General features: G+C 42.5%; 1 protein-coding gene across 2 annotated transcripts in view; it reads left to right on the forward strand.

Moving 5' to 3' along the window:
- The first annotated feature begins 8308 nt into the window (after positions 1-8308).
- LOC135224584 (ectonucleotide pyrophosphatase/phosphodiesterase family member 5-like) overlaps positions 8309-26164 on the forward strand; it is a 204837-nt gene continuing 186981 nt past the window's right edge. For both annotated transcript variants that reach the window (XM_064263714.1, XM_064263715.1), the window contains exon 1: positions 8309-8661. In XM_064263714.1, coding sequence (XP_064119784.1) covers positions 8438-8661 — 224 coding nt within the window. In that variant the 5' untranslated portion in view covers positions 8309-8437. The remainder of the gene's footprint in view (positions 8662-26164) is intronic.

Consider the following 26164-nt stretch of genomic DNA (forward strand, 5'->3'; position numbering starts at 1 on the left):
GTGCAGAACCTTATTTTGGTTTTACTTGCTTCCTATATCAACTTTTTTAGTTTTATTATTTCAGGTTTATATTTTATTTATTTATTTTTTTTTTTTTTGAATTTGTTAAGTTCCTCGCAGGACGAGAAGTTTTCGCGCTCGGCTTCCAACCGGTGGTCCGAGTTCGATTCCCGGCTCGGCCAACGCGGAATCAGAGGAATTTATTTCTGATGATGGAAATTCATTTCTCGATAAAGTATGGCTCGGATCCCACAATAAGCTGTAGGTCCCGTTGCTAGGTGACTAATTGGTTCCTAGCCACGTAAAAATATCAAATCCATCGGGCCAGCCCTAGGAGAGCTGTTGATCATTGGTCTGGTAAAACTAAGATATACTTAATTTTGGATTTTTTTCCATCCGGTTTTCAGTCATGCTAAGCCTACCAAAGTTTAGAAAATGTCTCCATTTCCATTCTCATTTCCGTTACGAACTTTCTGAGGAGCTAGCCAATTCATTTGTTTAATACTCACTTTTCCTACGCCGTTTTCAGTCTTATTTAACTTTAGCAATGTGGTAAAGTGTTTTGTCCCGTTCGTCTATCTAACTTTGATACAAGTTGAGTCCAGTTGATTTCAAGGCACTTTTCCCATATGCCTGCTGACGTCAAAAGCGTAACTGTATGTAAAGTACAAATGCGATGCGGAAGGATGCCACTCTGCCATAAAACTTGGAATGCACGAGAAACAAAGACTTCACGTGACTTTTGGTAATGGCGCACATTTCGCAACAGAAATTATGAATATAGTATTCACCCTCAGAAACCCACATAAATACCCATTAGGATGATTTGAAAGTACAAGTGTATAGTCATTATTATGCCATGTGACCAGAAAATACCAGAATCGAGTAAGATCACCTACCATCACGGTTTTCTATCTTCCATCCCTTGGAAATTTATATTTTGCATTCCGGTAAAGGTATTGCTAAGCTCAATTGATGGTTATTAATTACATTCTGAAAGTAAGCAGTCAGTGAATCTACATGCAGGTCTTCAAAGGTTTTTATTTATAAAGTATTTTAGCTCCGACAAAAATCTAAGAGATGTCACAGGAAGTTGATTAGTTATGAAATGTTTTCTAAACTGAATTCAGGTAAAAAGAAGCAAAGACCATGTATGTGAATAAACGCGCGCGCGCGCGCGCGCGCACACACACACACACATATATATATATATATATATATAATATATCTATAATATATATTGTATATGAGGAAAAACATTCTGTGAATATTTCAATTTCCTGAGATGAATAGGAATTATTGCATGCTACAAATTGAGAGAGAGAGAGAGAGAGAGAGAGAGAGAGAGAGAGAGAGAGTTGCACTGTTAGCTTCATGACCAAATACGTTTATAATAACGATTTCTCATTTCACAAAGCATTAACCACAAAGGGGTAAGCAATAATTTTGACGCTCCAGATAAAAGTTACACATATATAATATGTTTAACAAACTTAATTCCAAAAGGAGAAATGCAAAAGAGAAACTGTGCAAGGGTCCCGAGAAATACTGAGGGTTTAGGCGGGAAAGGAAAGAGGGGGATGGCATCACAGAATAGTTGGTTTTTGTTTTATAGTTTACACCCATTGCGCTCTCATGGAGCTATGGTTTCCTTTGTAAAACGTATCTTCTCCTTGGGGCTATGATACCTTCCTCTCCCCATGGTGTCTACTTTAGCCTTTGGAAGCCAAAAAAGATGGGACGACAAACTCGATACGTCCTCTTTTTCTGAAGAAAAAACATTGGTCATGACAGAGCACGTGTTTTGGTTCTTTATTCAAGTAACACATCTACTTCTTCCTTTGACAAACTTGGATTTTTCTTCAATATTAAACAGTTAACGCCTGTGATGCGTGTTTTCTCCCATAAGAGAACTTCTCTTAGAGCAGGAGTTCAGCTACCAGGACTGTGGCAGAAGCTCTTGAGCTCCCCAGGATAAAGGTGAAGTACTCACTGTCTGAAGCTTAAGTAAAATCATAGTTGGTAGCTGACCCAGCCTGCACATTTAACAATCTTAGCTTCTAACAACACTGTTTCCTTTTTGCAGCGCACTTTTTAGTAAATGCTCCCTCAGGATAAATGTACTTTATTAAAATGATCCGGGCAGAAAAACCTTATATTTTTTAAATAATTATCCATGCCCTTTTCTCATGATAAAAACCATTACAGTCCAACCTAATCCAGCCTCTATCCCTTCCTTTATCTGTTTTACTGGTGGACTCATCAAAGTTCCCTTTTGCTACGCATAACAATGTTTCATAGGCACTTATATTTTCTACCAGAGACATTTTTACGGTACAAACTAATTCCAAAGGCAAGGTTCTAATTTGGATTACTCTATGCAAGAGAACTTGCATTCCTCCTCTCCCTGCCGCTCGCCTGTATTAATGCTGCCGTCCACTTGGATGAAGTTTTGCTTTTGTGTCTAACTGTCGCGCATGGAGAACGTTATTGCTCGTAATTATGGCAGCTAGTTTTTGTGCTGGGTTTTGCTATCACAGGTAGACATGTAGGTTGCCACCAATAATAGCAGTCAAGGAGGATATTTGGTGAATTACAGAAGACCTTGTAGAACATAAGAATGGATTACAATGAAAAGAAAAAGAACATAATCTGCCAACAGAGACTAAATCCACCGAATGTTATCAGTTCATTATTAACATAATGGCTGTAATAATATAGCCAATACGACTCAGCCTTCATAACATCTTACTGACAATGTAAGGCTCTCCTATATGTACGTATCTCAGAAAAATAAATTACATTTTTTAAAATATACGTATATTATCATGAGAAGTGAAGAACAAGCCAAGTCTCTTGAAGGAGAGATGCAATTAGTATTGATATTTTACAGAATTTCGACTTTATTAGCCTGAAAAGGGAGAGATGATTATGCTACACTTCAATAATGGAAAACAAAGGAATTATCAATAAATGAAATCTTATTGGCCTCTGAGATATTGTGCTAAAAGACTTGGCACTCAGCAGTTAAATTACTAGCAATGAAGATTCATTCATAAGTTATACCGGAAGAAATATTCTTTTCTTAAATCGATAATATGAAACTCTTGATACGATAGATATTGCAGTTTCATCAACAAATATTAACTGATGTCTCCCTTAGGACTTCCTCCATTTCCTCCCAAACTGAGAAGAAAAACTTCATCAAACTGAAGTTTCTGTTTCTACCTATAGAAGTCCATTCCACCACGTCAGGTAGTTACACATGACTCACCCTTATCTGAGTATTTATATATATGGATAGTAAACAAATGATAAATCTTTGGCGTCCAATTTGTAGCTAGTCTTCGAGTCACCCTGTTCATTCGATTTGGCAAATGGGAGATCTAAGAAAAGTCATGGGTAGATGCGAACATCACAGCAATTTTTTTTCCTAGGGGCATTTGGCAGTACATGCGACATTAGATTGGGACCTTTACTACTTACGAGTATGTGCGTTTCTGGAATGAGTTTGGTAGGTTAAAAACGGGCAACTCTGTTTTACATCATACAATACAATTACGGTTGCGTTCTCAGTATTAATATGGTGGCTCCTATCAATGCATTACGACGCTATGTTTATGGACAATATGAATTATTATTAATAATCTTGCTATTATATAAGAAGCTGCTTTCTTGTTTCCATGGAAGTGTTTCTAAGGTTGTGTAACTTCTTTTTTATACTTGATACCTGAAGTGTATTAAGGCGTGTTGTGCGGTGGGAACGGTGGGCTGTTAATTGGGGTGGGGCGGGCTATCATGGGGGGCGGGGCAAGGGTGGGTTCGGGACATGACCAGTATAAAAGTTTGCCATAGGAGCTAGAAGGGATGAACGCCAATTTTTTTTTCTTTCTTTTTTTAAGCAGTTAGAGATTGTAGAGAATGTTCTTGTAGCTGATAATGGATTTTTTTTTACTTTTGTTTTTCATACGGATACATCATTTGTTATTGTAATTATGTATGTCAATCATATGATACAGACTGGTGTAATGAAAGCGATAGATACTCATTAAGTAGCCTACACTAGTCTGCATAACAGGCTGTGGTATCTCATCATGTATTCATGGTAATGCTTTTCCTCATTACAATGACAGAATCTAAAAAGTAGGCCTATATATTTTATACGAAGCTAGCATACTGATGGGTATTGTGTCTAATATCATATTTATAAAAAGAAAGTCAAGAAAACATAAAAACGTAACATCTAAGCAGGCTAACGGCATTCACTTGTGGGTAAGCTTGGAGATAAGGACAGGCATAGGTAGCTACACTACGTTGAGTCCTGGTTAGGTTAGCAAGTTAACTATAAACTTAAATTTTTGCGTTGGTTTCTTGTTCATTGCATGTTTGAAAAAAGAGTGGTACTTTTGAATCGAGATAAAATGAAAATATCTTAAGATTAGCCCATATCAAAACAAAACAAAAACACAATAAGCACACCAAAGTTCGGTTTTGATGTATAACTGAGCCAATATTATCGAAGTTTGGGATTTAGACCTGATTACACCGGCTCTTTCTTATCACTTGTGTGGTGTGTACATAAATGATACATACAAATATTTTCTTCCCATTATATCAGCAATGCTCTTCCTTGTGTTATAAATCATTGTTATATCCCTGTAGGAAGGCAATTTCTGCTCATGTTGGAGCACAAGTTCAGTTAATATTTCAGTCGCCATGTCTGGGCATTGATTTTTTCCCATAGGCATTTTCCTAGGAGCGAAACACACATACACACATATACATATATCCATATATACATATATCTATATATATTATATATATATATATGTGTGTGTGTGTGTGTGTGTGTGTGTGTGTGTGTGTGTGTGTGTGTGTGTGTGTGTGTGTGTGCGCGCAATGACGTAGAGTCTAGGGCAGCGACATCAAAGACGCGTTTGTGTCCATGCGGTTGCGTTTTCAATTGCTATGGAGAGATTGTGACGCAATCCACAAGCACAATACAAACGACACCTAGCTTAAGAAAACAAGTGTACGTTTTTTTTTTCTTTTGGCAAAAGCAAACCCAACCGTTTTATTATTTTTTTTTTCATTTAAAAATCTTAAAATTCAGTGTGGGGAAAACTGAAAGTAGTGCAAATAAAAAACGAACCGATTACAAGCATATCCACATCTGTACAGTAAAGGGAAGGAAGGCCCAAAAGCACACGGTGGACAGCTGCGAGCTTCTAGATCCTAGGCTAAAGAATGACTAACTGGCTGTTGCATAAAAAAAGATAGCCCCTGAATTTTAGCGAACATTTTTTAATCCTTTTAATCATTTTTATTAGGAAGGTTTAATAAAAATTAGTCTTCGCGATAACTGACATGAAAGGATGCGTGCTAATAATCATATGGTTTCGCATATTGACTTCAAAGTCACGATTAGCGTAGATATTGGAATTACAGCGTTCACGTTCAATCCATGTTCAGGATTAATTTTGTCTAAGCTAATTATTGGATTAATTTTCTTGTTTTCAGAAAGAAATCGCAATGTCATCTTATTCTGCTGTCTTCTTTAAAAGTATATATCGTCGTCCAGCATTTGACTATTTCTTCTTCGGCCTCTTCTCTTGAAATAGTTTGTTACCGTTCAATGTGGTGTATTAGCTCTAATTAGTTTATTTCTTATGCTATTTCTATTTTTTCTAGAGCCTTTTCATCTTATCCATGGTTAGTTTCTTTTTGTACCCTTTTTCTTCTTTTGATCATACTCTCCAATGTTCCTTTTACTATCATCGCCTAAAAAGGTCTGAAAAAGGTGTTTCGCGACGAGTTAAAGATACAGGAATTTTAGGAGAGGATATTTATGATTTATTTATTAGAATGAAAATGTAAAAAATAAGTAATGTGCATGTTAACTAGTACAGGAAAAATGCTTAATAAAACATGGCGTTTTTATTTTAATTTTCGTTAGTGAAACAAGACTATTTGACCATAGATTTTAGCACGTTTTAATTTACGTTGAAAGTTAGGAATAGTTTACAACTTACACGTGAGGGGAAAATCTTGCACATATCCTGAGTAAGCTGGAGGTCGGATCACGCCTTTCTTATTTTTCATATCCGTTCTACCCTGTTTAGTTCCCTTCTCTCTTTTCATCCTCTCTGTTTCATCGTTCACCCAAGTTTGTTCCTGTAATCTTTCTTCCTCAAACATCTTCCTCTTGCATACTTTCACTTCTGCTACTTTTTCAGTTAAGCAATCCATTTCCGGTAGTCTGATCATACAACTGCTTTTTAGGATATCTTCTGACCCTATACTATACTATGCTCCTTCAAACTAGATAAATCTGCTTTGTAGTAAGTTATTTCTTCTCACTTTCCTTTTGTCGAAAGTTTTGTTCTGCCTTGCACCCAAAAATGATTGGTTATCACACTGTGATCCGAGATTTTCTTCGTCATGCATCATTCTAAATAACACCTCTTTGACTAACTCATGATTCATTACACTTTTATTTTGTTTCCTTCCCAAAGTGTCCATCCTACATCCCTATGATCCCAGTTCAGTAAAAATAAATCCATAATCGCTCACCTAGATCATAATCAGCCCATTTCTACCCGGTTTGGTTTCCACGTGTTCATTAAAGTTCCGTAACGTCATAACAGCTTATTTTTCTTTAGAGTTCTCATTCATTTTTTACATTTCATTTTTCTTTTCTTCCCGTATTGCATGCTGAGAAGGTATAACAGTGATTATATTAAGGGTGGCATTGTGTGATCTAAAATTTAACGTACATTTTCCCGCCCCGTTGCTCTGGATTAGTAGTCTCAATAAAAAATGGGCCCACTGTTACAATATACCTCTCTGTTAATAACTAATTCACAGTGTATTATTTATGCATGTAAGTGGACCCCCACCCCCCAACTCCAGATGTCTTCCGGTGTCAGGTGTGGGGTGGTTTTTGTATTTCACATTTCGATGCCATCACTATTCCTATAACGTGATCATTAAAACTCGCCCCCCTTCCCGTGTTATTTTTTCTTTAACACCCCCCCTCCCTTTTTTCACTTATTGCTACTCATGCCGATCTTCTGATGTGGTTATTTAAAAAGATATTTTTATTATACAGTTTCCTTTCGATTTTCATTATTTTATTGCCTGCTTGAACTTTGTACATTGAAAAATATAGTCATGATTTTCAATTATTTATTGGACTTGAACTACATTAAAAATAATTTATCAATATATATATATATATATATATATATATAATATATATATATATATGTGTGTGTGTGTGTGTGTGTGTGTGTGTGTGTGTGTGTGTGTGTGTGTGTGTGTGTGTGTGTAATTTTCATCTGTACGACTATATTTTTCTTTCCTAATAATCCTGCATTTTTGCACCCAGGTTTCCTTGATGCGTTCTTTTCAGCGCGGTCTATTCAGTATAGATTCGCATATACTTTTGGGGTCACACTGTTGAGTAAGAGCTCTGATGAGAGTAAAAGTTAATTCATATTACAAAATGCAACCTCACATGATACATTGTTACCAAAGACCTTGATTTTACAACTGACCTCAAAGATCTGGTCACCTTAGTTTAAAACAGCTGTTTATGATTACTTTAATTTCTAATGCTTATGTGTAATGTTCGTGATTCTGTTCAATTCATTCGTTTACATTTTATGGAGTATAGTTATTTCTAAGTCTTGTTTTACTTGATTTCAAGTGAACTTTCGAACATTTCATTTGCTACCTTTTACTATCCTGTGCATACAGTTTTTATACATATTTATTTATAAAAAATATCACATTTTCCCACTGTAAGATGAAATCTATTGCGTTCATTAACTTGCAAATGGTGTTCTCATTGATATGCTCTCACTGGTATGCATGTCTGACGCAAAACGCGATCTGACGTCCTATGAATTCGAGATCCGTTCGCTTTAATATTGAATAGTATTTACTTTTTAAGAAATCAGAAAACTCTCTTTAGTCAAACTTATAACAATCATGAACAGTTATATATTTTGTGTGGTTTTCAACCTAAATCTTTCGATATTTTACATGCAAACAGCCTTTCAGCACATGTTATAACCAAAGATCTTCATAACAAGCAGTATTCAGCTTGTATGAATACTATGAATATAACAAGAAATAGTACAATCTATAGTACGTTACATATTAATGAATATTTAAACTTAATTATGAACATACGTGTCTTAAACATACCGAAGGCTACGCCACTTTCCCTTTCATAGATAATAGGTTTCACGTAAGATCTGTAGTGAACAGTGCTGTATACACAGACACAGGTGTCACAGTTGGCCTGGAGTAGCTGCGGACGCAGGTGCCAGCTGTCAAACTGTTAATCGAACGGTGTGTGCAAGTAGTGAAGACAATCCTAGTTAATTTTGATAAATTAGCATAACTGAATGTTGTCATTTGAAACATTATGGCGTTGAATTGGTTGTATTTTGTGCTCTTAACTATTGTATTACACAAAGTCTGTTTATCTGTAGCAGACAAACCCAAGACTGTTACAGGAAGTGATAAGGGCGGCCGCCACCTAATATTGGTGATATCATTGGATGGCTTCAGTCGCCGCTACATCGAGAATTTCACGCTGGAAAATCTCTCTAGGATATACGCCAGAGGAAGTTCCACTGAGAGTTTCAGGTTAGGCAATGGAGTTTCGAAGTATTGGGGTAGCTAGTACTAGGTGATGTAAAATTCAGTTTCAACCTTTAAAAGGTATACAACCGACTGGACTGGCCAACTCACCGACTACTGCGTTTTTGGCCACCCTCCGATAAAGTACTTTAACACGTCCTGACACCGGAGATGGTCATCAGTCATGAGTTGTTGGTGGTGATAGCAGGAGCTCAAGACCTAGAGTAAAAAACCGCATGGTACAGGGGTGGACCATGTACGATCAGTGTGTACAACCCCCAAAAAAGTACATTATAACGCGTCCTGACACCGGAGATGGGCATCAGTCGCGACTTGTTGTTGGTGGTAAACGGAGCTAAAAACCTCTACTCTCCTTTCGAAGTAAGTATTTTTTCCAGTTAGAAATTAAGGCCAAATTTTAAGATTTAAACAGAGGGTAGTGAAAAGGGTGTACACGGCAGTCCAAATCTCACCTAAACGCGTTCAACATTTTTACTTACAACTCGGAATATTTAGAAGATTGACGCCATCTCGATGTTTACGGAGTCGCTTGTGTCAATAAACTTCCCATTTCCTGTGATAAATCCGCACACCACTTGCACCCACAGACGCTGGGGCACTTTCATCACAACAATCGGAACACGGAAACTTACCAGCTTGTTTGTTAGTAAACAACTGTTTTGGTAGAAGCAGACGACGAAGCGTGCACTTCGATATTTTTTAAATAAATAGTAAAACATCAATATTTTACATATTTATGATGATTAATTTGAAAATATTTGTTATTGAAAAAGTAACGCGATTCTGACTCAAATTTATGTAATTATTTTTTGGAATTAGAACGTTCGTTTAAGTCCTGTATTATGATGTCATCACATCTTGGCTTTTGTACCTATTGTAAATAATTGCTTTACTCAACTTTCTTGCAGAACAGTTTACCAGTTATTCATGCAGATTATCAGCTATTCATGTACTTTTTGGATATATGAAGATGTTTTACTGCCTGATTATCGCCGTAGGGTGACGCAATCGTTTCGGTCCCTGGGCCTCTGTTTTCGCACCATAAGAAGGTATAGGGCCGAATTTGCAATGACCAGAAAGACATTAAAAGAGGAAAGTTAGCATTGAGGGACATGTTTTGATTGAGAAAAATACAATTTCATACATTCAACTTCCCTGTCAGATATATACTTAGCTATAGACTCCGTTGTCCCCGACAGAAATTCGAATTTCGCGGCACACGCTACAGGTAGGTCAGGTGATCTACCGGCCTGCCGCTGGGTGGCAGGAATAGGAACCATTACCGTTCTAGAACCAGATTTTCTCTGTCGCCGGTGCTAGTAACATCGTTGCTAGTTCCTCCTGACTTTGACTTTCGTGTTTCATCGCCGTTGATCTTCTAGACTGATATTTTGGTGACGTATTGGATCTCTGGCCTGGCATACGCTTTTGTGGACTGTTTTTTGAATTTGGATTTGGATTTTTCTCAGAATGTCTGATTCTTCGTTTTCGTTCAGAGTGTGTGTGGAGGAAAGTTGTAATGTGAGACTACCGAAAGCTTCGGTAGACCCTCACACTACTTGTAAGAAATGTAGAGGGAATGAATGCTCACAATTGAATACATGTGAAGAATGTAAGAATTTAAATGAGGAGGAATGGAAGATTCTTAACTCTTATTTAAGAAAATTGGAAAGGGATAGGGCTAGAAAAGCCTCTTCCAAGAGTTTGAGTAGGTCGGTCTCTAACGAGCCAGTTAGTAGTCTGTTGCCTATCTCTAATGTAATTTCTTCCTCCCATACAGCTTTACCTTCTCAATTATCCAACTCTGCAAGTTCAACATCGGAAATTGCAAATCTGAAAGCTTCCCTTTTGAAGATGGAGCGTAAGTTAAAGGATTTGGAAGGTAAGCAAAGTGAAAGTGTTCCCAGTGAAGTGGAGGGTGCGTCTGATCGGCTCTGTCTCGCTTCCAGGTCTAGACCTCTTCCAAGCTCCCAAGCCCAGAGGAGAAGGAATGTTGAAAGCCGCAGGGAGGTTTCAGAGAATCCCCACCGGTCAGGCGTCCCCTCGGCAGATTCTGTAGTTGCGTCCCAGACTGCCAAGGATAGCCGTTGGAAGGGCATCCTAAAACAGTGTTTTTCTTCATCCGATTCTTCTTCAAAGAAAGGATGGAGTTCGGACAAGCTGTCGAGACCTTCTAAAAGATCTTGGAAGTCGGCAGCTTTGGACTCCAGCCCGGAAGAGTTCCCGGAAGAATATCCTCCGGAAAAGAAGAGCAAGGAGGTATTTTCATCAGATCCTCCTTCCCCTAGATCGGAAGTGGAAAGAGAAGACGCAGCTACTAAGATCCTGAGACAAATGCAGCAGCAGATATCTTCGTTGGTGGGAGTTTTGAAGAAGGATCCTCCCAGGAGAAAGGATCGATTCCTTCCAGTTAAAAGATCCCGTCCGGTGGAAGTCTCTGACAGCTCGGACGAGGCGCCTGCCAGGAGTCTGGCGCCAGCCAGGCGCAAAACGCCTACGAGGCGGGAGGATTCTAAAGTACATAAATATAAAAAGGCACAGGAGGCGCCTGAAACTCCTACTAGGTGCAAAGCGCCTGAGACTCCTGCCAGGCGCCTGGCGCCTGAGGCGCATTCGGGGCGCCTGGCGCCTGAGGCGCATTCGGGGCGCCGGCGCCTGAACCACCTTTCAGCCATGATAGACTGTCCAGGATGGATACGCCCTCCAGGCGCCAGGCGTCAACCAGGCGCCAGGAGCCAGGAGCCAGGCGCCAGGCTCCATGAACCAGGATCTTCATCGGACAGGGAGTTAGAAGCGGACCGAGAGGCTCCTCTTTGGGACTTTTTGCAGGATCAGTTTTCGCCTGACAGGGTCTCTAGATGTCGCACAGGCGGCCGTAGCCCTTGTCAGGATGTGCCTGATTCTGCGAGAGGTTTGAAACATTCAAGACCTTCTCCTGATAGGGACGGGAGTTGTCGCACAGGCGGCCGTCATCCTTATCAGGAAAGTCTTAGTGTAACTAAAGGCAAAGGGCAATATCGGCCTTCGCCTGGCAGGGACTCAAGATGTTGCACAGGCGGCCGTAGCCCTTGTCAGGTTAGAGTCGATGTTGCTATGAGCCCTTCACCTTGCTTAGAGAGGAGTCCTCCTCCGGTTGCGCACTCTTCTCCAAATGTCACTCCTCAAGAATTGGAAGATGTTTCGGACTTGGAAGAAAATAAGGGGGCAGGTCTTTCGGACTATAAGACCTTGACAGCCCTCTTATTGAAAGAATTCGGAGAGTCTCTGAGTCCTGCTGCCCCTCCTTCTCCTCGGTCTTTATTTTCAAGTACGAAGACTTCAAAGTCTTCCTCTTTTTTGAAGATGCAGCCTACCATCTCAATGAAGAGGGCTTTGCAGGCTTTCGGAAATTGGCTTAAATCCAAGGAGGAGGCGGGGAAGACTGTGTTTACCTGTCCCCCTTCCAGACTATCGGGAAGGAGAGGGATTTGGTACAACACGGGGGAAGCAATGGGACTTGCTCTTCCCTCTTCAGCAGACGCAGACTTCTCGACCTTGGTGGACTCCGCAAGAAGACACGCGCTTCCATCGGCTAAGACGAACTGGACTATGTCGGAAATGGACCATCTCCTCAAGGGAGTATTCCATGTCTTGGAAGTTTTTAACTTCCTAGACTGGTCCCTTGGGGCTTTGGCCAAGAAGACACAAGACCCTGATTTCTTAGAACCCGAAGTCCTGCATAGTGTGCTCGCCTGCATGGATAAGGCGGTGCAAGATGGATCAGCGGAAGTGGCATCCCTTTTTGGGGCAGGAATTCTGAAGAAGAGGGCTGTCTTTAGTTAATTTCTGACTAAAGCAGTCTCTCCAGTCCAGAGGGCGTCTCTCTTATACTCCACTCTGTCTAAACAGTTGTTCCCTTCTCAGTTAGTGAGGGATATTTCCCACACGCTGACTGAGAAGGCAACACAAGACTTGCTTGTCCAATCAGCAAAAAAGTCAAGACCAGCTGTTCCTGCCACGAAGAGGGAGCCAAGAAGTGCCCAGCAGCCCTTTCGAGGGAGCTCTTCAGGCCGAGCCCCTAGGAAGAGAGGAGTGGAAAGAAGAGGAAGGTCTTCCATTAGAGTCCCGAAAAAGAATCCCAAATGAGATACCAGTCCTCCAAGCACCAGTAGGGGCCAGGCTACTGAAATTTTCAGAAGCGTGGGCCTCGAGGCAAATAGATTCTTGGTCTCTGGAAGTGCTCAAGAAAGGATATCTCATCCCCTTCAGAGACAGACCTCCATTGACGATGACACCGAGGGAGCTGTCAGCGAGGTACAAAGATCCTGCAAAAAGAGATTCCCTGTTAGGGTTAGTACAGCTTTTACAATCGCCTCTTCTTAGTGCCAAAAGCTTCGGGAGGGTGGAGGCCTGTGCTGGACGTGAGTGCATTAAACCGCTTCGTGGAGAAGACAAAGTTCTCCATGGAGACTTCCAACTCGGTCCTTGCGGCTCTGCATCCAGGAGATTAGATGGTCTCCCTCGACCTTCAGGACGCTTACTTTCACGTCCCCCTGCATCCTTCATCGAGAAAATATCTTCGATTCATGGTGCAGGGAAGGATTTACCAATTCAGGGCTTTGTGCTTCGGCCTCTCGACAGCTCCTCAGGTGTTTACGGCGTTGATGAGGAACGTAGCAAGATGGCTACATCTGAAGGGAGTGAGAATATCACTTTACTTGGACGACTGGCTCATAAGAGCGCAGTCAAGACAGCAGTGTTTGGAGGACTTGGAGATAACTCTGGATCTAGTCAAATCTCTAGGATTGCTCGTGAACCTCAAGAAGTCGCAGACGATCCCCAGCCAGGACATTGTCTATCTGGGGATTTGGATGGATTCTTGGGGTTTTCGAGCATTTCCATCCCAAGAAAGAATTATGAGAGGATTGGAAAAAATCTCGGCCTTCCTAGAGAAAGAATGAAGCTCAGCGAGGGAATGGCTCAGTCTTCTGGGCACCCTTTCGTCGCTAGAGCAGTTCGTTTCTCTAGGGAGGCTGCACATGAGACCCCTGCAGTTCTACCTGAGGAGAATGTGGAACAGGAAGGCAGGAGAACTGGCAGATTCCTTTCCTCTACAGGAAAGCATCAAGAACCACGTGCGATGGTGGTTAGAACCTCTGAAAAAGAACGAGGGAGTGTCCTTGTCTCTGCAGAACCCTCGCCTAGTGTTGTTCTCCGACGCCTTGGAAACAGGATGGGGAGCGACACTAGGGACAAAGGAAGTGTCAGGCATCTGGACGAAAGAACAGATGCCCTGGCATATAAATGCGAAAGAGCTTATAGCCATTCATTTGGCTCTGAGACATTTCGAGGACGAGGTCAGAGGCTTGGTGGTCCAGGTCAACTCGGACAACACCACGGCTCTGGCATATATAAGAAAGCAGGGGGGGACACACTCTTTCTCCCTTTATGAGCTGGCAAGGGATCTATTAATCTGGGCGGAGGAATGAAAGACAGTACTCTTGACGAGATTCGTTCAAGGAGGGAGAAATATAAGGGCAGACAGATTGAGCAGGAAGAACCAGGTCCTTCCAACAGAATGGACCCTTCATTCAGAAGTCTGTCAGAAACTGTGGTCTCTATGGGGGAAACCTCAAGTAGATCTGTTTGCGACGTTCCTCTCCAGAAGGATGGAAAACTTCTGCTCGTTGGGGGAGGATCCCAGAGCCCTAGCAGTCGATGCCCTGCTCATGGATTGGATGGGCATAGATGCATATGCTTTTCCCCCATTCAAGATACTGGGGGAGGTGATAAGGAAGTTCGTGTCCTCGGAAGGAACGAGGATGACGTTAATCGCTCCCTTTTGGCCCGCTCGAGAATGGTTCACAGAGGTACTGGAATGGACGGTGGACTTCCCCAGATCTCTTCCCGAAAGGACAGATCTGCTCAGACAACCCCACTTCGAGAAGTATCACAAAAACATCCACGCTCTCGCCCTGACTGCCTTTCGACTATCGAAAGATTGGTCAGAGCGAGAGGCTTTTCTCGCAAAGCTGCAAAAGCAATTGCGAGAGCAAGAAGATCCTCTACCATGCGGATCTACCAATCGAAGTGGGAAGTCTTCCGTAGATGGTGCAAGGCGAAGAAGCTGTCCTCCGATACCTCTGTGACCGAAATTGCCGATTTCCTGCTATATTTGAGAGAGGAATCTCAATTAGCAGTATCCACTATAAAGGGCTATAGGAGCATGTTATCTGCTGTGTTCAGGAACAGGGGCCTGAACATAGAGGATAACAAAGACCTTAATGATTTGATTCGATCATTTGAGACGTCAAAATCAAAGACTTCACTTACCCCTAGCTGGAACCTAGACGTGGTTCTTAAATACCTCACATCAGAGAAGTTCGAGCCTCCTAATCAAGCATCCTTCAGAGACATTACGAGGAAGTGTATTTTTCTAATGGCTCTCGCTACTGCAAAAAGAGTAAGCGAATTGCAGGCTCTAGACTCGAGAGTGGGCTTTAAGGGAGACTCGGCAGTGGTATCTTTCTGGCCTTTGTTTTTAGCAAAGAATGAAAATCCTTCAAGACCTTGGCCCAGGAGTTTTGAAGTTAAAGGGCTTTCTCAACTTGTGGGAAAGGAAATTGAAAGATCATTATGTCCTGTTAGATCCTTGAAATTTTACCTGCAGAAAAAGAAACAGTTGCAAGGTTGCAGTCAGTCTCTGGTGTGCGGTTAAGGACCCGAAGAGACCAATGTCCAAAAATGCCTTAGCCTTTTCTGTCAGAAATGTGATAAGTGAGGCACACATGAAATGTAAAAGTGAATCATTTGCAGCATTGAGAGTTAAAGCGCACGAGGTACGTGCGATTGCTACATCGATATCGTTCAACAAGAACATGTCGATGAAAAACATCTTAGCAGCTACGTACTGGAGGTGCAACTCGGTGTTTGCCTCCCATTACTTAAAAGATGTAAGAGTAACATACGAGAAATGCTTCTCTCTGGGTCCGTATGTATCAGCGGATACAGTGCTGGGTGAAGGAGATAAGACTGATCCTTAATTTTTCTTTAATTTTTGTATAATTTTAATTTCAAAATAGTTTGGTGTTGAATTTTAAGGTTGTTTGAAAGGTGGTTGGGGATAACTCCTTTCAATCTTAGTACTAATCCACGGTTAGGATCGGGTGATCGGGATCAGTGTTGTACTCCTTTGTTATGCCATTAGGCATAGGTATATTGTCATGTAAGTGGATAGGACCCCATTGACAATTACCATCAGGTTCTGTCGAGTAAGTGGATAAGACCCCATTGACAGTCCTCACAAGAGCTCTCAGCCATAGGTCACACCCTCGCTGAGGCTCTTGAGGCGAAGCAGACTTCTAAGCAGTAGCTATGAAATCTTCCGCCAAAACAGGTAGGAACCAGGATATTTTTGATTTTTTTACTTTTACCCTACCAACCGTATAGTTGTTTACCTGTCTAATCAGTAATTAGCTGTCTCTTACCCTCCGCCAAAGGTGCCAATCAGCTAAGTATATATCTGACAGGGAAGTTGAATGTATGAAAATGATATTGTTATTGTACAATAAAGTTTCATACATACTTACCTGGCAGATATATACGATTAAATGGCCCACCCAGCCTCCCCTCAGGAGACAGGTGGAAGAGAAAATCTGGTTCTAGAACGGTAATGGTTCCTATTCCTGCCACCCAGCGGCAGGCCAGTAGATCACCTGACCTACCTGTAGCGTGTGCCGCGAAATTCGCGATAAGTATGTATGAAACTTTATTGTACAATAACAATATCATTTTTTTCCCTTGTTCTTTGAGGAGACCTTGCCTCTAGAGAACCCCCTTCCTCGAGGAAAAGCTCTCGAGGAAGGAGCTCCACGAAAGGGCTTAAATTTCTTCTTGGGGGCTTGTGCGGCTGAAGTAGAAGCCTGGGCTGTAGGACGTCTGGAAGACTGTGTCAAGAGGTCCTGTGTCGCCTTTTCTTGCAGGTTAACTGACAGATCCTTAATCATGGACTGCGGGAAAAGATGTGTCGAAAAAGGGGCGAACAACAATTCTGCCTTTTGCGCAGGAGACACTGATTTCGCCGCAAAACTGCAGTGCAGAGCTCTCTTCTTTAGTAGTCCAGTAGCGAAATGGGATGCCAGTTCATCAGAGCCATCCCTTACTGCTCTATCCATACACGCTAAGACGCTGGATAATTCCTCCAAAGAAATCGAGTCTGGACTTTTGGATTGTAAGTCCAGGGCCCCCAAGCACCAATCCAGGAAGTTAAATACTTCTAAGGTCCTGAAGATGCCTTTCAGATGGTGATCCATTTCCGACATGGTCCAGGAAACTTTTGCTGATGAAAGGTACGACCTCCTCGGAGCGTCAACCAAGTTAGCGAAATTGCCTTGGGAGGAAGACGGAGCTTTCAATCCCGCTTCTTCTCCCGTTTCGTACCAGATTCCTGCTCTCCCGCTTAGTCTCGATGGAGGAAGAGCAAAGGAAGTGTTGCCTTTCGCCTTTCTTGAGTCCATCCAATCTTGGATTCTTTTAAATGCTCTCTTCACAGAGAGCGAAGTGGCCATTTTCACGAAGCCAGGTGCTTTCCTGGTCTTCGATGAGGCCAACTGAGAAGGCGGAGAGCAAGGAACCGGTGCCTGAAACTTATCCGGGAACAAGTTTTTCAGAAGGTGAGTCAACGTCTTATAATCCGAGGCGGATGACGTTGTTGGCTCTTCATCGTCCGCAGGACACGAATCACTAGACGATTCTCTTTCTTTAACAGCAGCGTCCTTCAAAGACCGTGATGTTATTAATCCTTGAGGCCCTGTTCGTAAGAGGGTGCCTCTGTCTGAAGTAGGGTTAGAAGTACCAATCCGTTTCTGTTTCACCGCTAACTTCGACACTTTAAGATCTTGGAAGGTAACATCCTGTGGAACATCATGACGCTTCGGACTAATATATTCTTCCAAGGCGTCCTCCTGAGTGTCCTGGAGAGCGTCCCGATGTGTAAGACGCCGAGCGTCCTGTGAAGCGTCTTCACAAGCGTCCTGGCGAGCGCTTCGACGAGCAGGATGTCGAATGTCGTTGGAAGCTTCTTCAAAAGCGTCCTGATTAATGTCACGCAAAGCAGGACGTCGAGTTTCTTTCACATTATCTTCCTTAACGACTAATTGTGCAGGACGTCGAGCGTGTCGTGCGTATTCAGAGACGTCCTTACGAGGCTCTTGATCTTGATGAGCCTTGCTCTGATCTTGAGGTGCACGAGAAGAAAACTTAGAATGATGATCGTCAATCGGAGATTTCTGGACGTTCACGACCTCTTGACAAAGACGCCGGCCGCCTGTGCGACAACTCACGTCTTTGTCATGCTCGTCTCTCCTAGACGCTCTCTCATAAGGAACGCTTTCACGTTCTCGAATGAGTCGGCTGCTAGAAGGTGACGAAGAGGCCGAAGAACGAGGAGAAGGAGCCGGGGACTGCCTGGTTCTCTTGACAGGCAGCCACCAGTCCTTCCTCCGCCGACAGGGTTCTGTCTCTCTCTTCGCAAAATAGGACGCCAACTGTTTCTGCATATCCATCAATATCTCCCTTGACGGAGAAAATTCTTGATCAGGAGAAAGACTAATCCTGTGAGAGGAAGACGGGCGAGGGGATGCCCTCTCCTTCGTCTCAGGAGCAAATTTATAGCGACTTGGGTGCTCAAAAGCGTCCTCCTCCGATGAAGTCTTGGTCCTTTTCTGTGGTGGGAAGGCTTCAAAATATTCAGGTGACGAATAAAAAGAAGGTTGATAAGAAGGACGTGAAGCGTCCTCTTCTCTAAAACCTTTCTTAAGAGGGCGACAAGGACGACGGCCGCCTGTGCGACATCTTGCGCCCCTGCCGCTCTCCTTGCGAGAGGCTCTCCGAGAGCTCCAGCTCCGGTGAGGGGAGGACGCCTCGGAGGATGAGAAACATTCTTTAAGGCCTCGTGCCCGCGCACGATCCTTGGCAGCCTGGGACGCGTCCACAGATTCTGCCGAAGGGACGTCAGACCGGTTTTTAGTTCCCGTAACCCTCCTTCGGCTTTTGACTTGCCCACTCCCTAAGTCCTGGGAGTCCGACAGAGGTCTAGACCTGGAGGCATTATGGGACCGATCTGATGCTCCCTCCACAACACTAGATGCACCAACACTTTCATTGCACTTCAACACATCCGATTGCAGCGCGAGCACTTTTAACTCCAGGGCACGAATGGACTCCATTATCGTAGAGAGCACATTTCCTTCTGTAGACACCTCCTGATTGCCCAAAGGCAACACTACAGGGTTAGGTTCAATGAAATCTACAGGGGGGTCGATGGTGATACAATATTACCCTGACTTCTACTCACAGAAGCACTCCTGGAGGAAGACCTCCTGATTCTATTGCGCTCAAGCTTTCTTATATAAGAATCATACGCCTTCCACTCAAGATTTGTCAATTCCTCACACTCGATGCATCTATCGTTCAACAAACATACATGACCTCTACATTTCGTGCACACAGAGTGAGGGTCTACCGAAAGCTTCGGTAGCCTCACCTTACATTCTTGCACACCACACACCCTGAAACTAGTAGAACTAGATCCAGACATCGTATTAAAGAAAAGTCAAAGCCAAAATCCAAATCAAACCACTATCGCGTATGCCAAGCCAACAACCCAGTCCAAAAAACCAAAAGTCAATCAGGATACTCAAGGCAAAAAGAAGTTTTCAAAATCCTAGGCGGAGGTAATGGAAACAGGTGTTTACACTACCGGCGACAGAGAAAAATCTGAATAGAAAATGGGAATAGTTCCTAATATCTGCCTCCCAGCGGCGGGAATGGGTACTAACCACCTGGCCGCCCACTGCGTGTGCCGGGAGTTTTGAAATTCTGCCGGACTTCGGAGAATACAGGTATATATATATCTGTCAGGTAAGTTTCATGAACAAACTATCATTTATAGTTCTCCAATTAAAGTCAATAAGACAGTCATCACTACATATAGATAAATCAATTGCTGATAACGTGCCTGTTTGAACATGAAAATGCGTAGATTCCCCAAAGTTGAGGATCCCAACATTTTCATCTTCTATGATGGAACCTAAGCACCTTCCTCTTTGATTGGTGATGATGTCACCCCAAAGAGGATTTCTGCTATTCATATCTCCCAAAATAACAAAAGGGTGTGGTAACTGTTGAATAAGAGATTTAAATTCATTGATGGGGAAGGCGTCATTAGGTGGTAGATAAAGAGAGCATATTGTATATTTTCTTTGCAAATGGATCTGCACACCTATCACTTGCAATGCTGATTGGATACTGATAGGATTTTGTGGGGTGTCATTTCGAACATACAAAGCGACATCACCATGGCTTCCAATATTCAAATTATAGGTGGAGTGATAGGATGTATACTCTCGTGGGCTGGGGCACATATTATTACCAATCATTGTCTCTTGCAGAGCTATACAAACAAGAGTCACTTCTGATATGAGCAACCTTAATTCTTCCCATTTAGCTCTTAATCCCTGACAGTTCCACTGTAGGAAATGAATGAATTTACTTCCCTTTAGAGGCTGTTAAATTAGAGCCCCTTTTAAGAGCTTTCAGCTTACTGACTTTCTCCTTATTTCTGGAAGGAGACCGATTATTTATGGCTGCCTTCCTTTTCAGAGGGTTATCGGTCTCAGGAACACCAGACAAAGCTGATGCTGCCTGAGGAGGGGTGTGATGGATCAGAAGCACCATTTAAAGCTGGTACAGTGAGGTGGAAGTGCTAGGTACACCCGGCACAGCCTCCAGAGAGGCAGGAGTCCCAGAAATCCCTGGTTCTGCTTCCATAGAAGCAGAAGTGCCAGAAACCACTGGCACTGCCTCCAAAGAGGCGGGAGTGCCAGAATCAACTGGCACTGCCTCCGAAGAGGCAGGGGTGCCAGGAATTATTGGCACTGCCTCCGAAGAGGCAGGAGCACCAGGAGTCACTGGCACTGCCTCCGAAGAGGCAGGAGCGCCAGGAGTCACTGGCGCAGCCTCTGAAGAGGCAAGAGCGCCAGCAATCACTGGCGCCGCCTCCAAAGAGGCACGGGTACAAGTCGTAACTGGTTTTTTATTAACATTAGTTTTGGTGACATTGATATTTCTTCTTTGGTTGGCAGCAACACTGGAAAAGGATATTCCTGGTCTAATGTACTGACTCAACACTCTCTTTTGCCTCTCCAAATGTGATACGCTCGGTCACCCTTAATGTCTGAATTTCTTTTTTCATGATGTATAGATAGATAGATAGATATAGATATTTTTATTGACCACAATACAAAATAATATGAATTTTACAAAAGAGTATTTGGTCCAAATTACAAAATTAAGTACAGTAGATTTTGTACAATCTCTTATACAAACTAAATGAATTTCTATTACACATATATTGTACTAAAACAAAACCAATTTAACCATACGCCTTCAACAAGTTCCTGTAATTATATTTTACACATTATAATAACGTGTTACATTCAATACAAGGAAAGAAGCTTATGTACAATTTTACATACTACATCATAATCGGTTCTGGTTACTAGCAAGTCTAAAGCTGTGGTAACGTTATACGTCTGCCTGATCTGTAACGAAAGAGGACAATTTTCAATGACATGAGTCTCTGTCTGGACCTCACCGCATGAACACAACCTCTCATCCATCGGCAGACGGCCCCTACCTCTTCTGTTCCACCGACCTGTCTCAACTGCCAATGAATGAGCACTCAACCGCATTCTTGTCCATGATACACGTTCTATTTCATTAAGTCTTAATTGGTTTGTATAAATGTCATGAACGACTAAATCTGGGTTAACAGTTTTTATAGAACACAATCCTATTTTTGAATTGGAGTTTTCTGAGCCTTAATTGCAGTTCACATTTTCCTTCCTCAATATCATCAGTATTATCAGAGATAAGGTTTCGTATATACCTCGACGAAACAGTCATTATAGTTCATCACTATTCGCATGGCGTGAATTAAAGGGTCATCATCCATATTATTCCTTTCAAGCCACATCTTTTTGAAGAATCTTCTTTGCCTCGATTTGATTAATGCCCTCATCGGCGGAAGTCCCAGTTCTACCATACATACGTCATTATTAGTAGTTTTTCTGCCCCCACCCCAAAAGTTGTTAATTATCACCATTTATATTGCTTTTCGATGGGTTTAATATCACCATTTAGCCATGACTCACATGAATATAATATAGTTGACATAATAGCAGCATCAAAAATTTTCTTCTTAACTAAAAATGGCACATCATTGTTTCTACTTATAGATGAAATAAATTTCAGAGTATGACACATTTTACTTATTGCATGCTGCTTGATAGCTGTTGTGGGAGAACCATCATCCGTAAAAGGACTGCCTAGATAAATGTACTGATTACAGTAACTAATCACATCAGAATTACATATTATGGGTTCCTTGTCTTCCCTAGTACCATTAATCACCATAAAAGGGATTTTGACGTAAGGAAAAATCTATTTCTGGGCGATTGGCTCGTGTCGCCAGCGAAATATCCTTTAATCTATTATTTCTAGGGTAAATGTACTAACACATACCAGAGAATAAATAAATAAAGAAAAAGGTCAGTACAACTGACTCGCTCACCCTCCAAAGAGGGTGTCGGTATGAACACTATGGCGAGTGAGACCACTACCACGAGCCGCTTGCCAATAGAAATCTCCCACTACAAAATCCCCACAAGAGGGGAGCCGACCCACAGAGTGGGCAGCAACTACTACTACTCCATCCCATGCTGCCGACTGCTGCGCCTCTTGGTGGCCATCCTGAAGTTAGCAGACAATCTTGAGCGATGGGATGGGTAGGGCGGGATTTCGCTGGCGACACGAGCCAATCGCCCAGAAATAGATTTTTCCTTACGTCAAAATCCCTTTTCTGGGCCTCAAGCTCGTGTCGACTGCGGCGAAATCGTTACCAGAGAAATAGCACAAGATTGTAAAGAAAATTCAACTAAACAAAAAGGGGTCTCAAATAAAAGATAACATAAAAGAAGGAATATAATTGCTAATAAATATACATATACACAATGATACAAAATTAGAAATATTACTTAAATTAAACTTAATGCTAATAATATTTCTTAAAATTAACTTAATTTTTACATATATACAGGGCTTACATGGAATATATGTTAAAAGCAGTATCTGTGTATAGATATGTACAAAGAACTCAAAAGCAATTATAACAATAACTTGAAAAGAACAAACTTCAATAATAATAATATATGAAGGGAATGTATATGACTTAATATACAAAACCCGTAACCATTGTAAATAAGATGTATCCCCTAGCATAAAAATAAGGGGATCACATCAAAGAGATCAATACATACAATCGATTGTGAGTGCCCCTAGCAAAAAAATAAGGGACACCCACCCCAATAATCACCATAAAGAGCTAGCTAAGAACCCAAGGTAAACGTAGATGAACCTGACAGGCATAGACAAACTGTTGGGTGAGACAGGTAGAAAGAAAGGAGGACTGGGATCTTCTACTAAAGATTAAGCAGAGTCGGGGGAAACTATGTTACCCGCCGCAACTGCTGAAAATTTCAGAGCTTCCAAGGACTTTAAGTAATGACGCTTAAATACTGTCGGCGATTTCCATCCAGTATATTTTTTCCAACTCATCGAAATTCATATGTTGGAAATAGTTAATTGAGGTGGCTACTGCCCTGACATCATGTGCTTTTGGGAAAGAGTCAGGATTGGCTTGCTTAATAAAGTACAGGATCTGCTGCCTGATGCCTTTAATAGATAAAGTACCACCTTTTTCTCTCTTAAAGAGAGGACCCGATGAGGATGAGGAGGTCCTGGACAGAAAGGCTCGTAAAGGTCGATACTGGGCAAAGAGATATATCTTGTGGAAGGGGTACAACCTTCCATGGTTCCCACCTCATCAAAGGATCTTCATTCTTTGCTATAAACTACGTTCCGGAGAAAGTAGCACTTCCCCTCCCCTGTAAAGGGAAGAAATGAATATGATCCGGATCTCTGGATAATGCCGACAGTTCTGAAATTCTAGCTCCTGAGGCCAAGCTTAATAAAAATAGAGTTTTTCTTAAGAGCATTATAAATGAACATGTGTCATTATCAGTTTCTGAAGCCAGCTTTAGAACATCATTTAAGAACCATGATACTGACGTAGGCCTTACAGAAGGTCTAAGTCTAGCACAAGCCTTGGGAATAGGACGAGAAGTAGGAGTCTGTCAAGTCTATGTTGAAACCAACTTGAAAAATCTTTTTCAAGGCTGACTTGTTTTGTCGTAATGGTGCTAGCTGCTAAGCCTTTTTCAAATAAAGATCTGAAAAAGGATATAGCTGAATTGATTGTCATGATTCTAATATCTGATTCTCTCAGGAAGGTTGCTAACTTTTTGACAGCCGCGTCATACTATCTCAAAGTTGAATCCCTTTTATCAGATTCCAAGAAGAGAATATTTTGAGGGTCAATATTCGCATCTCGTTTTTCGCTGCAAACTTCATGAAATCCATAAAGTTAGTGGTTTTGAGAATTCCTGAGGAAGCGAACACAGTCTTCGTTTGCACTGACTGGGAGAGCCTGGGACTGGGAATTCGAAGAGGACGAAGACCCAGTTCCAGAATTTAGAGGGTACCAAATTGCTCTTCGGCCAGTCTGGGGCTACTAGAGCCCCACTTGACCCTTGAATGTCCTGAGTTTGTTCAGTACCTTCATGAGAAGATTCACTGGAGAGAAGACATAAATCTTCTCCCAGTTGTTCCAGTCTAGGGCCCCAGGGCGTCCGTGGCATAGGCCAGAGGGTCCAGGTTGGGGGCCACATAACATGGGAGTTTGTGGTTCGCTTGGGATGCGAAGAGATCCACTTGAAGGCCTGGAACTCTCTGAAGAATCCATTGGAACGAACTGCTGTCCAGTGCCATTATCCAACTCTAGAGGTACTGATTCGGGATATGAGCATCTGCTATGACGTTTCTCACTCCAGCTATATGGGTGGAGGAGAGGTGCCAACTGAACTTGTCCGCCAGGGAGAAGATGGCTACCATGACATGATTTAGATGACGTGCTTTGGAGCCTCCCCTGTTTTATACAATGGACTACCACTGCGCTGTCTAAGACTAGCTTTATGTGGGAGTACTTCGGCGGACGTACCTTTTTAGGGTCAAGAACACTGCCATTGCTTCCAGTACGTTTATGTGGAACTGACGGAACTGAGGTGACCAAGTTCCCTGAACTTTCTTGAACTGAGAATATCCTCCCCAACCGCTTAACGAAGCGTCTGTGTGGATGGTAATCCCCGGAGGAGGAAACTGAAGGGGCACTGATATCGATAAGTTCTTGACTTTTGCCCACGGGCGTAGTCGATTCCGTAGAATCTGAGGGACTGAGGATAATTTGTCCCTGGACCTGACATTTGCTCGTGAGCGCCAGATTCTGGTTAGGTCTTTCAGTTTGGCTTCATCAAGATGTTTGTCACTGATGCAAAACTGGAGTGAACCCAGGATCCTTTCCTGGGTTCTTCTTGACGCAAGTTTTGTGACTCAGAAATTGCTTTACTGACTTCGTATTTTCTTTCCTCTTGGCTGATGGAATCGACAGAGTATGGGAGGATAGAATTCCATTGAATGCCCAGCCACTGAAAGTTTGACTCTGGAGTGAGTCTTGACTTGGGTCCCTCCTTTTTATCTTGAAGCCTAGATATTCCAGGAACTGAATCACTTTCAGTGTTTTGTGCTTTGTGGCATTCCTCGACTGTTGGACGCCCAGATTAACCAATCGTCGAGAATACCGCTACTACCATAACCCCTTGCGATCTTAGTTGTTGAACTACCAACTTATCCGCCAACTTTCGTGAACACCCTGGGTGCTACGTTGAGCCCGAAAGGAACTACCTTGAAGGAGAATGCCTGATCTCCTATCTTGAAGCCCAGATACGGACGGAAGTGCCTTGCAATAGGGAATGATAGTAGCGTCTGTAAGATCGATAGAGGTGGTGACGGCCCCACGGGGAGTAAGGTCCGTACCTGCGAGATCGTGAGCATCTTGAACTTGTCGCAGCGAATGGCTAAGTTTTAAGCGGGACAAGTCTAAGATTACCTTCCCTTTTTTTTTGTGAGCCTTTCTTTGGAACGCTGAACAAGCGCCCTTGAAACTTTAAACCTGTTGACTCTCGCTATAGCTCCTTTCTGAAGGAGGTCCTCCGCATACTCCGTCAATTCTTTGGATGGAAGTTTGGCGGAAAGGTCTGGATGGGGGCGGGTTCGCTACCCAACTCCAACCCAGGCCTTTTGACACAATGCTTTGCGCCCACTTGCTGAAATTCCACCGGTGGCGGAAGTGAAACAGCCTCCCTCCTACCTGAAAGTCCTCATTGGTGTTGGTAGCCTCCGCGGCCTCCCCTGAAATGCTTTCCTCTATTAAAGGACCCTCCCGATCCTCTCTGACGAAAGGATCGCTTACCTCTGCCTCCCTTACCCGAGCGGT

Source organism: Macrobrachium nipponense, chromosome 12 (assembly GCF_015104395.2).
Source record: "Macrobrachium nipponense isolate FS-2020 chromosome 12, ASM1510439v2, whole genome shotgun sequence".
NCBI classification, from domain to species: Eukaryota; Metazoa; Arthropoda; class Malacostraca; order Decapoda; family Palaemonidae; genus Macrobrachium; species Macrobrachium nipponense.